Here is a 17,141-nt window from a genome sequence, read left to right on the forward strand (position 1 = left end):
CTGATGGTTTTGGCCTGGTCAGAGTACAGATTTAAACCCTATAGAGAAAATTCATTTCAGCTCACATTAAACACAAACTAGGCAACGTTTTTCAAATGTTTGAAGAAGTCAGTGCTGTGTGGAACAGTCTTGACTCTTCTTTCTGTAAAAGGCTGTCTGTAAGTTTACACACAACACTTCAACATTTAAAGATATCAAAGGGAAAAGCTCTCACATACTTATTTTGTCTATTTGTTTAATTTATTGACCAAGAACTTGTCGTTGGGACCATTAAATGCTTAATGTTTTGCCTTTTTGCCTCTCTTTTTTCTGTTTGTTTGGGGGTTTTTTTGGTCTGGGAGTGTACTTAATTATTTATTTTTTCTTCCTTTTCTTTACTCAGAGAAAACGGCCCTCAGATTACATATGTGCGAGACTTCAAAGCCAAAGTACATTACTTCAGATTCTGGTGTCAGGTATGTAATCTGTGAAAAAAGTGTGATAGTTGTTATAATTTCCTCTTTTTTTCCCCTGGTACTCTACAATGCATTTGAAGTCGACCTGAAATCAAAACTCTCAGAGCAGGTACAATTCATCATACCATCCTATTTAAAGGGCCCATATCTCACATGGTTCTTAGATTTTTTCCCACACAAGTTCCGCTTGTGACATTGTGGTTTTATATACAAAAACTAAAAAGGATCATAATTAATTTATACATGTCCAACCTCTCTTTATCAGTTGGTCTTGTTGCTGTGTCTTTTTTAGAGTGATTTAGGTAAACGAACTCTGTTCTGATTGGCTGTCTGGTGTTCCTTATTGAAAAAGCTTGGCTTGAAACACTCCCTATAACTTTAGTATGAATGGGCAGAGCTAAAGTGCTGTAGGCTGGTTCTTAGTGACATCACAGAAACACTTTAAGGCTATTTTAAACATTTTTCATCAAACTTCAGTGATGTTTTCCTGCCTCTGAAACATCTGAGATTTTATTACTCGCTGTGCACCAGTGGGTGGGAAAAAATAATATTAAACAATAAACTCATGTTCCACCTCCACCACCTGTTATTGAGAAAAAATGCTTAGCTAGTACAGAGATACTGTGTTTCACTCTGAAATGTGTCTCAATACAGAAAAAAATGCATTGCTATGTTCTGTTTACATTTTATATTGAATTTGAAGGCCAACAATCTTTATTGCTTTTCTTATCTTACCTAAAAACAACATTAAAGCATAAAATTTTTTTTCTCTTCTGTTGTAGCAATTAGCCTTGCCACAGCACATCAAGATCACAGTGAGCCGTAAAACACTGTTCGAAGACTCCTTCCAGCAGGTGAGCTCAAACCACAAAGCATTCATCTCATCAGACTGCTTTTTAAACTACAACCCCATTTCCAAAAAAGGCTGTGACGCTCTGTGAAATGTGAGTAAAAACAAAATGCAATAATGTACAAATCATTTAAACTCTTTATTTAATTGAGAATACCACAAAGACAACAAACATCAAACTGAGAAATGTAATTGTTTTTTGAAAAATATTTGCCCATTTTGAATTTGATGCCAAACACATTTAAAAAAAGTTGGGAAGTGGGCAACAAAAGGCTGGTAAAGTTGTGCAATGCTTTAAAAAAAATAATAATAATAAACACTTGGTTGTTGATTGGCAACAGGTAAAATGATTGGGCATAAAAGAGCATCTCACAGATACTGTGTCTTTCAGAAGTAAAGAGGAGGAGCGGTTCACCCCTCTCTGAAAGACTGCACGATCAAATAGTGCAACAATTCAAAAACAACATCTGTGCTAAAGACCACTGAGTTTGTAATCAGTGCACAGTTCAAAAGCCAGTATTCATGATGGTTTAGGGGAGCATTAGTGCACCATTAATGCTGAACGATATATACATGTTTTAGCAACATATGCGGCCATTCAGACAACGTCTTTTTCAGGGAAGGCCTTGATTAATTCAGCAAGACAATGACGAACCACATTCTGCATGTATTACAACACCAGGGCTCTGTATTAAAAGCATCCGGGTGCTAAACTGACCTGCCTGCAGTCCAGACCGGTCACCACTGAAAACATTTGGTGCGTTATTAAAGGAGACCCTGAACTGTTGAGTAGGTGAAATCCTCTATTAAACAAGACCAGGAAAACATTTCACTGTAAAAACTACAGCAGTGTCTCCTCAGTTCCCAAACACGCACAGAGTGTTATTAAAAGAAGAGGTGATGTAACACAGCGGTAAACAGGCCCCCGTCCCAATTTTTTGGAAAGTTTTTTTGCCATCAAATCCAAAATGGGCAAATATTTTCCAAAAAAAACAATAAAATTTCTCAGTTTCAACATTTGATATGTTGTCTTTGTAGTATGTTCCTTTAAAAAATATGGTTAGCATGGTTTGCTTAACATTGCCTCCTATTTTCATTTACATTCTGCACAGCGTCCCAACTTTTTTGGAAACAGGGCTGTAGATTCTCTGGTCTAAACTCAAAGAAAACAGGTCCTTTTTTGAACCTGATTTAGAACGTGTTCACCCACCTTCAGTAGATGTATACCAGCCTTTTGTTTAAATGTGTGATCTGGTTAAAAAAACATGTAACAGAAACTGAAAACCTGGATAATTGAACATAAACAAATTTAACGGGTATTCTGTTTTGTCGCCTAGTTATAGAGGCTTCTTGAATTTTGTTTTTGTTTGTTTTGCTTTTTTCTTTTGTTTCTTATGTACTCCTCAGCTGTTTGTAATTTCCACCATGAACTACTTTATTATGAGTTTATAGGGCCTTCATGTGTGGCTATATTGCTTAACAGAAATTGTGCATCTTTACATTTCTTTGTCCAGATAATGAGCTTTAGTGGCCAAGACCTTCGCCGCAGGCTGTGGATCATCTTCCCTGGGGAGGAGGGACTAGACTACGGCGGCGTAGCAAGGCAAGATCTCAATCAAAAATCTCCATCAAACATTACTTTCAAGATCTGAACAGATTAAATATGTCAGCCGCAGTCATAAATTCAGTCTGGCATTTTGCATAGAGTATCAGTTAGTCTTGACCTAAACATTTAATCTAGACACCCTGGTCAGAAGACATGTTTTGTTGATTTTCTAAGTGAAAATAAGTTAATACATTCTCTACAGAGAACACACATTTTAAAGCACAACTACTGTTTGTTTACAAAAAACATATTGGGAAAAAATTAACATAAAAATTCATAATCAATGCAGTTGAGTCACCTCTTTTAGATCCATAATGGATGTATTTTTAAATGCTAACTCATTTTGAGTAGTTTTTAGCTGTAACACTGAAATATGGATTATGAAGAAAAATCGGTGGAATTGCCCTTTAAAATTGACATTTAGGTTGGGGGATGAGATATTTTCCAAACAATAAAGCCTGTGCAATTTTGTGCTTAGTGAGAGATGCAGCAACTAATGTATTTGGTCATATACACTCACCGGCCACTTTATTAGGTACCTGTTCAGTTGTTTGGCTGATTAGCTATTTGTATTAACAATCACTTGACTGCAACTCAGTGCATTTAGGCGTGTAGAGGTGGTCAAGACAACTTGCTGAAGTGCAGACCGAGCATCAGAACGGGGAAGAAAGGGGATTTAAGGGGCTTTGAACGTGGCGTGGTTGTTGGTGCCAGATGGGCTGGTCTGAGTATTTCAGAAACTGCTGATCTGCTGGGATTTTCACACACAACCATCTCCAGGGTTTACAGAGAACGGTCCGAAAAAGAGGAAATATCCAGTGACCGGTCAGTTGTGTGGACGAAAATGCCTTGTTGATGTGAGAGGTCAGAGGAGAATTGGCTGACTGGTTCCAGATGATAGAAAGACAACAGGAACTCAAATAACCAACCAGAATCTCTGAGGAACGTTTCCAACACCCTGTTGAAAGTCTGCCACGAAGAATTAAGGCAGTTCTGAAGGCAAAGAACTAGCAAGGTGTACCTAATGAAGTGGCCGGTGTAGTTTGTGTTGGATCGCTTTGTGAAACTTACTACATGTCAGTTGCAGTGTTTCTTACTGTTGCCTCACTAAGCTTGATTTTGTTCTTCGGGGATGTGAAACTGTTGGTCAGCTGCTGGTTCATCAGCGTGCTATTTTATTTCCTTGATTATTTTTAAAGAACTAATACGTTCTTAACTTTGCTCTACCACTTTTGACTTTTGGAGATGTGGCGCCAACCTCTGGATGACTTGTGTAACTGAACATATCTTTCTTTTAGGGAGTGGTTCTTTCTGCTGTCCCATGAGGTGCTAAATCCCATGTACTGCCTGTTTGAGTATGCGGGAAAGGATAACTACTGCCTGCAGATCAATCCAGCCTCGTACATCAACCCAGACCATCTCAAATACTTCAAATTCATCGGCCGCTTCATTGCTATGGTAAATTGGGTTCACCTTGAGGGTTTGTGTGTGTGTGTGTGTGTGTGTGTGTATGTATATATATATAAACCCAATTCCAGTGAAGTGGGGATGTTGTGTAAAACATAAATGAAAACAGAAAACGATGATTTGCAAATCCTTTTCAGCATATATTCAATTGAATACACTACAAAGACAAGATATTTAATGTTCAAACAGATAAACTTTATTGTTTTCTGCAAATATTCACTCATTTTGAATTTGATGCCTGCAACACGTTCCAAAGAAGTTGGGACAGGGGCGTGTTTACCACTGTGTTACATCACCTTTCCTTTAACAACACTCAATAAGTGTTTGGGAACTGAGGACACTGATTGTTGAAGCTCTGTAGGTGGAATTCTTTCCCATTCTTGCTTGATGTACAACTTCAGTTGCTCAGCAGTCCGGGGTCTCCATTGTTGTATTTTGCGCTTCATAATGCGCCACACATTTTCAATGGGAGACGGGTCTGGACTGCAGGCAGGCCAGTCTAGTACCTGCACTCTTTTACTATGAAGCCACGCTGTTGTAACACGTGCAGAATGTGGCTTGGCGTTGTCTTGCTGAAATAAGCAGGACGTCCCTGAAAAAGACGCTGTTTGGATGGCAGCAGATGTTGCTCCAAAACCTGTATGTACCTTTCAGCATTAATGGTGCCTTCACAGATGTGCCAGTTACCCATGCCATGGGCACTAACACCCCCCACACCATCAGAGATGCTGGCTTTTGAACTTTGTGCTGAAAACAATCCGGACAGTCCTTTTCCTCTTTGGCCCAGAGGACACGACGTCCATGATTTCCAAAAACAGTGTGAAATGTGGACGCGTCAGACCACAGGACACTTTTCCACTTTGCGTCAGTCCATCTCAGATGAGCTCGGGCCCAGAGAAGCCGGCGGTGTTTCTGGGTGGTGTTGATATGTGGCTTCGCTTTGCATGGCAGAGTTTTAACTTGCACTTGTAGATGGAGCGACGAACTGAGTTCACTGACAGTGGTTTTCTGAAGTGTCCTGAGCCCATGTGGTAATATCCGTTACAGAATGATGTGGGTTTTTAATGCAGTGCCGTCTGAGGGATCGAAGGTCACGGGCATTCAATGTTGGTTTTCTGCCTTGCTGCTTACTTGCAGAGATTTCTCCAGATTCTCTGAATTTTTTGTGATGTTCCCAAAAACCAGTGCGTTTACATGTATCAGCTTACAGCAGTTTAACTCCACGCTCATTTCTTTTAGAAAGAGGTACAGTGCAGAACAGTCAATCAGAACAAGCACAGTAATGGCACAGCTTGTTTAGCTCTAAGGGATAATGAGAAGTTGTAAAATGGAAAAATGTATTACAGCTGTTTTTGATACATAAAACCACATAAATGTTAAGTGGACTTTTAAAGTTTGGAGACACTTGCAGAAACATTTTCTTCTATTCTCTGTGGCCCGTTGAAGCTGATATGCATCATTTTACCTCTAGTATACAATTCTGAATGTGATAACATGCAAAATGGCAGAAAATGCAGCAGTGTTGACTTTTTGTTTGTCAGTTCTCAAGCTAATCACAGTGCTGATGGCACCCCATTCAGTTAAGACAGTTATGTAGATGGTTAGGGTGAACAAAATGTCAATAAAATGAAACGTTTGGACATGTTTCTTACTGGTGAGCAGTCATTTTTTGTTCTAACAACGATTAAATGAATTAACTAGCCACTCCGCTCTAATTTATACTGAGGTTTCTCACTCCATGTAAATCAGTCTTAAACGTAATAGACGTCCTCTGATTAAATGACATCACCCCACCTCTCCATGTAAACCTTATTCAATTCCAGATAACACTTTCAGTTGAATTTTCCATTGTTCCCAAACATTGTTTGGTCATTTGTGTTTCTCTTGTGGTTCCCTCAGGCCTTGTTCCATGGGAAGTTCATTGACACTGGCTTCTCACTGCCTTTCTATAAGCGCATCCTCAACAAACCTTTGGCCCTTAAAGACCTGGAGTCCATCGACCCAGAGTTCTACAACTCTCTCATCTGGATCAAGTAAGTTTCACTGCTTTGGTCTGTGACCAGTTAATCACCCCACATTAGGTCCAACCACTATTTCTTATGCTTGTGTGTTTCCACACAGGGAGAACAACATTGAGGAGTGTGGTCTGGAGATGTTTTTCTCTGTGGATAAGGACATCCTGGGGGAGATCACCACTCATGACCTGAAACCAGATGGAGGCAACATTCAGGTGACAGAGGAGAACAAGGAGGAATATATCAGGTAGACACACATCTCATGAGCCTTACTCTGGGCTCATGTATGAGGCTGGACACACACTCTTACTTCCCCTCAGACTAGACACACACATCTTGGGACACTCGAAAACTATGGATGGGCATTTTAAGCATTAGTCCTATTTGAATATCCACACTTTTAAATGAGTAGTAAATGAATAGTTGAATAAATTTTGATATTATTATGACTGTCAGGGACAGTATCATTGATACGAAGCATCATCTTTAAGAAGCGCCAATAGCTGCCCTTGGTTGGTTGCTTGATTGTTTACTTGTTTAGATACGTGATCTTTAGTGAGCTAGTTAGTTCATAAGTTCATTATTTATTTTGGTACTTTGTAATTTATTTATTTCGTTTTTTTTAACTTAGCTGTACTGAATTGATTGTTAGAAAATTATGTAGTTTTTAGGTTGTTATATAGTTACTTATTTAGCTAGTTACCTACCTGATTAATTAGTTAGTGACATGGTTATGTAGATATTTGGCTAGTTAATTACTTAGTTGGTTCGTTTTTTTTTTTGTTCTTTGTTACTTGGTTATATAGATAGTTGGCCATTTAGGTAGTTGTACATTTTTTTTGTCTCGTTATATAGTTAGTTACTTGGTTATTTGTTACTTGGTTATTTGTTACTTGGTTATTTGTTACTTGGTTATTTTATACATTTAAGTCTGATTATTAAGTTAGTGACATGAGTAATTAGTTATTTTACTAGTTAGTTAATTGGTTAGTTAGCTTATGTGTGTTATATCTCTCTCTCTCTCTCTCTCTCTTTCTCTCTCTCTCTCTCTCTCTCTCTCTCTCTCTCTCTCTCTCTCTCTCTCTCTCTCTCTCTCTCTCTCTCTCTCTCTCTCTCTCTCTCTCACAGGCTGGTTGCTGAGTGGCGGCTGTTGCGCGGGGTGGAGGAGCAAACGCAGGCCTTCTTTGAGGGCTTCAACGAGGTCCTGCCTCAGCAGTACCTGCAGTACTTTGATGCCAAAGAGCTTGAGGTAATTCTCTATAGATTGCAACTGCATGGTCTCTTTGCATCCCCTCTGTGATGAGTGGGTTAATGGGTAAAGCATTTTATGTACTGATTAATGACTCTGCACATCCACAAATGTGGGCATCTTACAGATGGCATCATTAGGTATTACTGGCCATGGTACTGATTCTGAGTGTAGCCGTTTGATTAATGCAGGCACATACATCCTGTAGGTTGACAGAGTGTTCTGTTAACACAGACACATTTGGTCTGGGCTCTGTGTTGTTCTGCTGTAGGTGTTGCTGTGTGGGATGCAGGAGATTGATCTGGCTGACTGGCAGAGAAACACAATCTACAGACACTACGCCCGGACCAGCAAGCAAATTATCTGGTTCTGGCAGGTACGTTTCCACTCTCATCTTTTTAAAGCCAGTATTGCACTGGTTTAGTTCACATTAAGAGTTCTGAAAAGGCCAGAACAGCAGTTCACCATTATAAAACAGTGCATTTAATGTTTCATTTGAAGTGCAAAACTAGCTTCAAAAATCTCAACAGAAATTATAACAGAGTAAATAATAGAGATGCATCGAGAAATTTCACCTGTTTCCGGTTTTTGGCTGAACATTTTGACTGACAGTAACTAAGATTAAAGGGGAATTCCACCATTTTTTTCAAAACTTTCATTTTTCAGAGCAATCATTCAGTGTTGTGATGTCAAATGGTCCATTTATAGAGCAACTTTCAGACTCAGATTTCTTTACCATGGTGGTGATGGGAACCAGGGGTCACCATGGCTCTGACATAAATATAACCCTTTTATTTACAATCCCGAATGACCCCCAGTTTCTTCGGGGACTATTTTGCTTAACAATGACCTGTATGTTTTACTCCACCATGAATGGATTTAACAATATTTATATTAAGCTCTATCTTTGTCTCAGATCTCTCATAAAGGTGTCTCAGTGTCATGTTCAAACGTTTTTTAGGAAGCTTAAGTGTTTTTTTTTCTGTGGCATCGCTCGAGAAAACCCTCTTAATCATCTTTATTTGTAAAAGTGAATAGTCAAAATGTTGTTGCACATGTAATTGTGGTTGGGATAGTGTAGTGGGTAACACCTCTGCCTTCTACACTGTAGACTGAGGTTCAACCCCCACCTGGGCAAAACACCCTACACTATACCAATAAGAGTCCTTGGGCAAGACTCCTAACACCGCCTTGGCCTCCCTATGTAAAAATAATCAAATTGTACGTCGCTCTGGATAAGAGCGTCAGCCAAATTCCATAAATGTAAATGTAATTGTGCATGTACTGAATATCCAGTAGCACGTTTTGATCCATATTAGCTAAATAGGCATCTGACTTTTTTATTTAAAAAAATTAAATATAAGTTTAACCCATTAAAGAGCAGGGAATGTTATTTATGGTGCAACTTTGGCTATTAGATAGGACAGGAATTGTGCTAATGAGTTTGAGCCTTGGGCCTCATGAAGCAAGTTCAAGTTTATTTGTCATAAATGTCAGGACATTTATGCATTGAAATGCTTGTGGTGAGGCTCCAGGTAATCACTCTACAGAAAATAAGTAAGTAAAATATATATATACAATATACACAAGACATAGACAGTATACATTTTAAAGTGACTTGAGTGACTGTGTTGTTGTTCTTTAAAGTGGCTTAGTGTTAAGGTGTCCATAGCAGAGATGATATGATAATAATACTGACAGAGTGACCGAGTGAAATGGTAGTTGGGGACGGACCCACAGCTTCACAGCTTGTTTACCCGGAGCTCTCACCAGCCTTCTATGGCGCGCCAGAACCGGAAGCTCAGCCAGTTTAGTTTTAAAGAAATTGAAATCCACCATAAAAATTCATGATCCCTGCATTCCTGGTACAAATTATATCCAAACCGTGACAGAGTGTAACATTTGCCCTTTACAAGTAGCTGTGTAATAATATGTTACTCCAGCAATCTAACACTCCTTCATCAGACACAACCATCTGTAACTTCTCCTTCTCTTGTGCTGCAGTTGGTCAAGGAGATGGACAACGAGAAGCGCATGCGCCTGCTGCAGTTCGTCACCGGGACGTGCCGTCTGCCTGTGGGGGGCTTTGCTGACCTCATGGGTAAGACACAGCACAATAAATGTCTTATTTATCACAGGAGAGCGGACTAAGGAACAATTACTTCTTCTTTTGTTATTCATCTGACTTTTTGAATAACAATATCTGTGTTTGTGCTATTGTGTGACTGTTTTATGTGTTATTGCGAGTGGTTAAATGAAGCTATATAACCTGTGAAGTTTGCTGTTAATCACCATTTGGCTTATCATGAGCCTTAAAATGAGCACAGCATCCTTAATAGAAGTTCAGCTGGGTTTATCTAGCATACCATATAAAGTGTAGCACATAGTCCACACAGCATGTTATCTGAGGTGAGCGACTACAGCTGTGTGTCTTTATAGGGAGCAATGGGCCACAGAAGTTCTGCATTGAGAAAACCGGGAAGGAGAACTGGCTGCCCAGGAGCCACACCTGGTGAGTGCATTCAGTCACCCTATAACACTGTCTGTATTCAGTAGTCCAGGCCTTCCATTCACATCCATGCCAGATCAGCCCTGCAGACCTTATGTTTGACACATGAACTATAGACTGTATTATTGTTCAAATATTGTGTTCTCTCTCTCTCTCTCTCTCTCTCTCTCTCTCTCTCTCTCTCTCTCTCTCTCTCTCTCTCTCTCTCTCTCTCTCACACACTCACACTCTCACACACACACACACACACACACACACACACACACAGAGTCCTATCTGGCCTGCAAAATTATTTATTTTTCTATCAATAATAGCCTGGTTCAGAAGGCCCTGCACTACAACACCCAGCATGCACTCCCACCCCCTTCCCCCAAAAACACTCTATGGAATAGCATTTACACCTCAGTTCTACACATAAATCTGCACTCTGACACAGTCCTGTCTGGCCTGCAAGGTTAAAGTTATTATTTTTCTATTAACAGCCTGTTTCACAGTGCCCTGCACTACAGCCCCCAGCATGCACTCTCACCCTTGCTTATAAACTGGCCACAGGGTGGGGTTAAATAATTTCCTGCCTTATCCACTGAGTCAGACATGAGCCTGAATGAAAGAATTCTTGGAAAGAAACCTTCTCCTCCGTGTGAAAACAGGCTGTCCTTCCATCACATCGACTGGCATGTTTGTACCTGGTGCTTTTCCCGCTCCAGTAGTGGCAGGTTGTGTCTGATTCTCGCCTGTGGACAGGTTCTTTCCTGCTGTTGAGCACACACAGGCAAAGAAGTGACAAAATCACAGCCTGAGCGCAGACATAACCCTGCGTTCATACCGACAGTGGCTTTTCGACTCGTCACCCAAACCCCGTGAACGTTGCTGGACATGGTTTCACTGACGCTAAGAACGAATCAGATGCCTTCCCGCTAAATATAAAAATCCTGGAGAGAAATTACTCGCCTATAAGTGTAATCCCTGCCTATGTTTCATAGGGCAACAGACCAGCTCTCCTTGAAAATGAATGTATTCCGCCCAGTTTGTAGCAGTGCTGCCAGTTGTGAATGCTGGCTTTTGTGGTTGGTCAGGAATGTTGACATCCTAATAGTAAATATTTTACATATTGTTTGCAAGTTTACACACAAGAACCTGTACGTTCTGCAAAGTAACATGGGAGACAAAAAGTGCGTCTTTAACTGCGCTCTCAATTCTCTCTGCTGCAGTTTTAACCGGCTGGATCTGCCACCCTATAAAAGCTACGAGCAGCTGAAGGAGAAGCTGCTGTTTGCTATCGAGGAGACGGAGGGCTTTGGGCAGGAGTGACGCGCTGACCCGCGTGAGATGGACAGGCAGCGAGAAATGCCTTACGGAAGATTATGTATACATACACACTGGATATGACGCCACGATGCAGCACTATGTGTGTGTGTTTGTTTGTTTGTGTGTGTTTCTTTGTGTGTGTGTGTGTGTGTGTGTGCGCGTGTGTGTGTAAGGACCCCCCATGCCTTGGTTGTCTGGCACACAGCAGGTGATCAGAAAGAACTATGGATTTTGCACTCTTATCAGATCCTGTTTCAAATCCGTACCTTTTAGGTAAACCTGTAAGGATGTGCTTTTTCTAGACCACTATTCTACATCCAACCCCCTTTGAAGTGCACTTTCCCTCAGTTCTCTCAAAAAATCTTTAAAAAAAAAAATTTGCACATAACCAACACCCCTTGTAAGCTAGAAATGATGCCAAAAATGTACCTTTAATGTATTCAAATGTGTTCAGAATCCTACTTTGAGGGGAAATGTCACAGACATTAAAAAAAAAACAATATCCTAGATTTACTTTAAAGAAGCGTGTACATCATTTCCGTATAAATTAAAGGAGTAGTTTGTTGAAAAATCTAATTGACACGACGCTTAGACCAAATGCAGTCCATCAGCCAAGACGTGCCAGGCCAGGGGTGCTAATAAACACTGGAAGTAAATCGTCACCAAAACTTTTCACAAATACATGCCAAAGTCTTCGTATATTTGCTTTGAATTACATCAGTAAGCTATGCAAGAAAACTCAATGAAATGGCATGGACAGACCTGTCTGTGGTCGTCTTGCAGGGAAAGATACCAAACTTTTCCTCGGGAAAGGAGTGATTCCAGTTTTCCCAAACTGCTGGTCCTTCTGTTAGCAGCAATCGACTCATCTGCACCACCTTAATTAGGAATGCAGTTTGAGCAGGTTCAGAGACGTTTTGGACATGTATTAATGGAAAAGGTTTGACGGACTATTGACTTCCAGTGTTTGTTAGCCGTGTTAGCCTCGTAGCTCCAATGCTAAACTAAAGAAGCACAATTTTGACACCAAACGTGTTGACTGCCTGCATTTGGTGTAAATGGAAAATCATATAAATTTGATTTGTCACCCAAAGCAAGTCAGTTCAAAGCACTGTCTCAGTGGCTTACTCTTGCTGACATCTTTTTCTCTTCGCTTTTTCTTGTAATTCACTTGTGATAAATGCTTATTACAAGGTTATTACACCTGTGACACAGGTTCAAACCAATCTAGATCAAAGTCCATTTGGAAAGAGTGAGTGCTGAATTTTTGTCTCAACTGAGCGAGTGTACCATGCTCGAAAGGCATGCTGATTCGTGCTGAGTCAGACTGCCTAGTAGCTGAAGGAAGACGAGCAGAGGATGCCATAGGTGAGCTCGTCCTTGTAGCACGTGGACGTTGGAGAGCACAGAACCGCCTTCATCCAGGCTGTTTGATTCCTGGACAGGTGCTTGTCCAACCCGCTGAACTTCAGCTTTGTTTAAAAGAACTGAACGTTGAAACTTTAAACGACGATCTTGAAAGAACATCTTTCCTCTGTTTTTATTCTAGTGTTGTAGCTCAGATTTAACACTGTGTCCATCATCTAAAGCAAAGTGAGCTGGCGTTATTAACACGGTGCCCCATTTAAACGAGGCCTTTCTTTCTTCTGATCTTATAGTGACCGTTGGAGTCTAAAGGTGTTTTACACCCTTTTTCAGCCTCGTTTCTGTCTGCTGTATCTGTAGCATATTGTCTGTAAGCTTTGATAAACATGCATAGAAACGAACAGGAAACTCATTGACTCAAAACCAGCTTCTGATAGAGGCCTTTGGGCAGATGCTGAAGCAAACGCCACTGCCCACTGGCTTTTATTGCTATTAATGCTTTGAGTCGACAGGTTTTCTGTTCTTTTACTGAGCACAGAGAAATGATCGCCAGTGTTAATCGACCATACGCTACAGGTGCAGCAGATAGGCTAGATTAGACTGAAAAACACTTGGGCCCAATCCTATTTCTTCCTATACCCCTACCCCTTGTTTTCAAGTGTCACTCTAAACCCTTGGAACTCAGTTGAAGGGGGTCGTGGTTGAAATCTTCCCCTGCGAAATGGGACCATCACAAAAAACAACAGTGTTTCATTAACAGCTACTAGCGCTGCTCTGTGGGCGACCCTGCCCGTCTGCAGTGATCGCAGAGGAGGGAAAAGTTCAGCTCTGCACTGCCGGGCTTTAGTTACGTTTAGGGCATCATGTGCCTTCAGAGAGGGGACTATAAGACAATTATGTATTATCGCCCACCACTAATCCTTTGGTGATACGAAGCTGAAGTTATATGGGTTTTTTCCCATTCTCTTTATATAGGATTTTTCCCATTCCACCTTAAATGGTGCAGCAGTTACATTCTGGCACTTCAGAACTGGTGGATTATTTAAGGTGGAATGGGAAAGTTAGCTAACTAGCTACCAGAACATTAGCATGCTTTTAGCCATTTTTTTATGCTTGTTAGGAATAAAATGACAATAATACATTGAAACAACATTAAACTAAGATAAGATAGTGGTTATCATGATTCAAATTGGTTTTCATAATATCAAAACAGAAAACTCACATTTGTGGGTTTCTTTGGTCTCTTGTTCAGCCATCTTGCCGTTTTTTTTTCTTCTCTCATAACACTGTTTGGAGTTGTTGCCTCTGAAAAACCTCCGTCTGGAGGGCCGTGTAAAACCAACACTACCCCTACCCCTCAGTCTAAAATCAGGACGCCCTAACCGTAGACGTGAACACGCAAAACGGAGGGCTAAGGGCAAAGCGGTAGGGGCGAAGGGTGAAATGGGATCGGCCCTTAGAGTACTCCTTGGAAGTGCTTAAGTTTTTAATGGTAGTGTCAAACAGCCGGAACGTCCCCAGTAAAACCTGGATCAGCATTATAATAACACACATGTAGCCGACGCCGTGTGCAGTTTGCCTTCTCCAGTGTGATCAGCACAACCTTAAGACCCACGGCCCAGTATTTATTGCGGAGATGAGCGAGTGAGAACTGTCTGTTCCTAACGCCCTAGTTTTATAGGGTTTTTTTTAAAGATTGTTTTGTGTATTCTGGAGCAAGACCTTTGTGTCCAGGGTATTAACTTTCCATGCCTCTCAACTTTAATTGAGGTGATAGTAGTCGAAACCACTGGGGGTGCTGTGGAGTCCTAAAAGAGTGTCGTATTCACAGAGCTCGTAGCGTGGACATGCTGTTTCTAAGTCTGTCTGTCTTTGTAAGCACATGCTAAAGGAATACTCCAGTTTTTTTAAATCTGTGGCATCAGGTGATTTAACTGTGGACAGCCTTTTGGACACTACTGAATATGTGTTGACTTGAAACTGGCGTATAACAGAGGCCAAAGGGCACTTGATGAACTTTGTGGTTAAACATTTGAAATCTGTGATTATGTAATACAAAAGTACAACTGCTGCACTCTGACAATACAGGTCTGAAGGCTCGGTCACATTGGGACTGCTGCCTCACTATTTTCATCACTAAGGCAGTGCAAGAGTCACACCAGCTTGCGCAGTGATGTGGTTTTTTGAAGGAACATAGTTTAGTGAACTACTGCTTAATTGTGTGTTTTTGTTTTTTTTTAGTATTTTTTCTGCAGATGTGAATGACAACTTGGCATTATGCTGACTGATGAGCAAGTCTCCCCCCAACACCCCCCCACAGCCCTCTTGTTTTGCTTTTGACCACCGTCGTTAAAAAAAAAAAAAAAGTTTCTCTACACTGAACCGTTTCACATCAAACCACTTTACATCTCAGCAATTAAATTCTGAGGAAACCTGGCAAGCAGGCAGACTTCTGCTGTCCATGGTGAGGAGCCTATGATGGTAACAAATTAGCTTTGAACTGTTTCTGCTGGAAAACTTTCGCCATCTCTGAACTCACAGCTGGCTTGACGAAGCCGAATTACTGTTCCTTTTATTATTGCACCCCTTTCTGGTAGTGTTTTCACAGCTCTTCATACAGAACCACGAAACTTTGCAGGATTGTAGAGCCAATGTGGGAGAAGGTCGCTTTCGGGACCGGCCACGGTTTTCATACAGCGCTCGGTCAACCTTAGGGACATAGGTACCCTTGGGAAATGACTGGTGGAATCCTGAGGAAATTCAAATCTAACTGCCAGGAATGATGTCACAAAGGACATCTTTCACACTGACCCTCATAGATATTACATACAGACTCCCATACTAGCACACATATTAGCAACCACCTGGAATAACATAGAGACAGTTTAGCAACACCTTAGCAACCGCCTGGGATAGCACAGCAGCGGTTTAGCAAAACCTTAGCAACCGCCTGGGATAGCACAGCAGTGGCCTAGCAACACTTAGCAACCACCCAGCATCGCATAGCAACGCCTTTCTGACCATCTGGGAGTTTATTAGCAGCGGCTTTGTCAAGCCAACTTATAGTTCATTCACAAGCTTTCCTCTCCTAGTTTACAGACACCTTTCACTGAAGAACCCATGAAAGTTCTACCAGTACGTTTGTGTGACAGATATTTACTGACAGAATTCAGCAGCTGCCCATCACTTCTGTTACAAGTAGGTTTCGAGTCAACAAGTCTTCTTGAAACGCTGTGAAAGTATTGTCAGTTCTATTCGACTGTGCACTGCAGATGTTCCAGATAGAGATCACATCAAAGAACACTGGAGTATTCCTTCAATACACCGAGGGAACCTGACCCAGCACTCAGAAACGATGACCAGCCCTCTGCTGCACATCCTTGTTCCCTCACCCCACAACCTGTGATGATATTTTTAAGTAGAACTTTGGATTTCATGAGCCGACACACGTTCTCAGTGTATGGAACAGATTAGGAGATATTTTTTGTAGCCTGGTTTTTACAAGGTGTGTTTTTTCCATTTGGGTAATTCTGGTTCTTCTAAGTCTCAAGCTTCACCTTGAATTCTCATAAACTGAACGCTAACAGCACTTGACCTCTGTTCTGGAAAATAACTGAGTTTGCCTTCATATATCCTTGGAGCTGAATTCTCTGGGAAGATCCGGTGTTTGTTAAATCAATTTGGTAATGTTGTTAATTTTTTTTCTTTGCTCTTCATATTAGATTGACCCTTTGGGGGAAAAACCGAACTGCTTCCCTCTGTATATGAACTGAATGTTGTACATTGTGTGAATACCTGATTGATCTCTTCTCTGTGAAAAGATGATGAGGATTTTAGTACTGAGGCCAGGCGGCTTGTTTTGAGGCCGTTTCAGAGATTCTGCGCCACTGCTGGTTGATTTACTGATTTATATGTACAGCAAATTGTGCAAGAAAATAATTAAAAAAGGTTGAATAAATAATGACAAGGGTAAAATTGTCTAAAAATCTTGTCTTTTTCAGCAGCGTAATCCAACTGAAGCTGTGCTGGTTTGTCCTTATTTGCATAAACACAAACATACGTGTAAATCATAAATGGAAGTTTGCCTGCGTTCTTGTTGGCAATGCACTCGGTTCTGTTTGTTCTGAAGTTGTTATACAAATATTCAGTTCTTTGACAGGTTTTGGGTGCACTGGACAGGGAAAGAAACCTTCAGCATTTGTCCATCCTTTCAGTAGAAGTTCTTCATTTTTCAGGAGATATTTCTGAGGCACTATAATCCATAAGGATTACTATGCATAGCATAAAACAGGAGTTTCCAAAACTGGACTTTTAAAA

The 17,141-nt window shown here is 40.8% G+C and overlaps 1 protein-coding gene across 2 annotated transcripts in view; it reads left to right on the forward strand.

Moving 5' to 3' along the window:
* The window catches only part of itchb (itchy E3 ubiquitin protein ligase b), a 39,736-nt gene extending 22,937 nt beyond the window's left edge, over positions 1-16,799 (forward strand). For both annotated transcript variants that reach the window (XM_017723017.2, XM_017723018.2), the window contains 11 exons: positions 383-455; positions 1,238-1,309; positions 2,820-2,908; positions 4,210-4,369; positions 6,278-6,411; positions 6,500-6,640; positions 7,522-7,642; positions 7,914-8,018; positions 9,647-9,743; positions 10,082-10,154; positions 11,363-16,799. In XM_017723017.2, coding sequence (XP_017578506.1) covers positions 383-455; positions 1,238-1,309; positions 2,820-2,908; positions 4,210-4,369; positions 6,278-6,411; positions 6,500-6,640; positions 7,522-7,642; positions 7,914-8,018; positions 9,647-9,743; positions 10,082-10,154; positions 11,363-11,462 — 1,165 coding nt within the window. In that variant the 3' untranslated portion in view covers positions 11,463-16,799. The remainder of the gene's footprint in view (positions 1-382; positions 456-1,237; positions 1,310-2,819; positions 2,909-4,209; positions 4,370-6,277; positions 6,412-6,499; positions 6,641-7,521; positions 7,643-7,913; positions 8,019-9,646; positions 9,744-10,081; positions 10,155-11,362) is intronic.
* The last annotated feature ends 342 nt before the right edge of the window (positions 16,800-17,141 follow it).

Source organism: Pygocentrus nattereri, chromosome 9 (assembly GCF_015220715.1).
Source record: "Pygocentrus nattereri isolate fPygNat1 chromosome 9, fPygNat1.pri, whole genome shotgun sequence".
Lineage (NCBI taxonomy): Eukaryota > Metazoa > Chordata > Actinopteri > Characiformes > Serrasalmidae > Pygocentrus > Pygocentrus nattereri.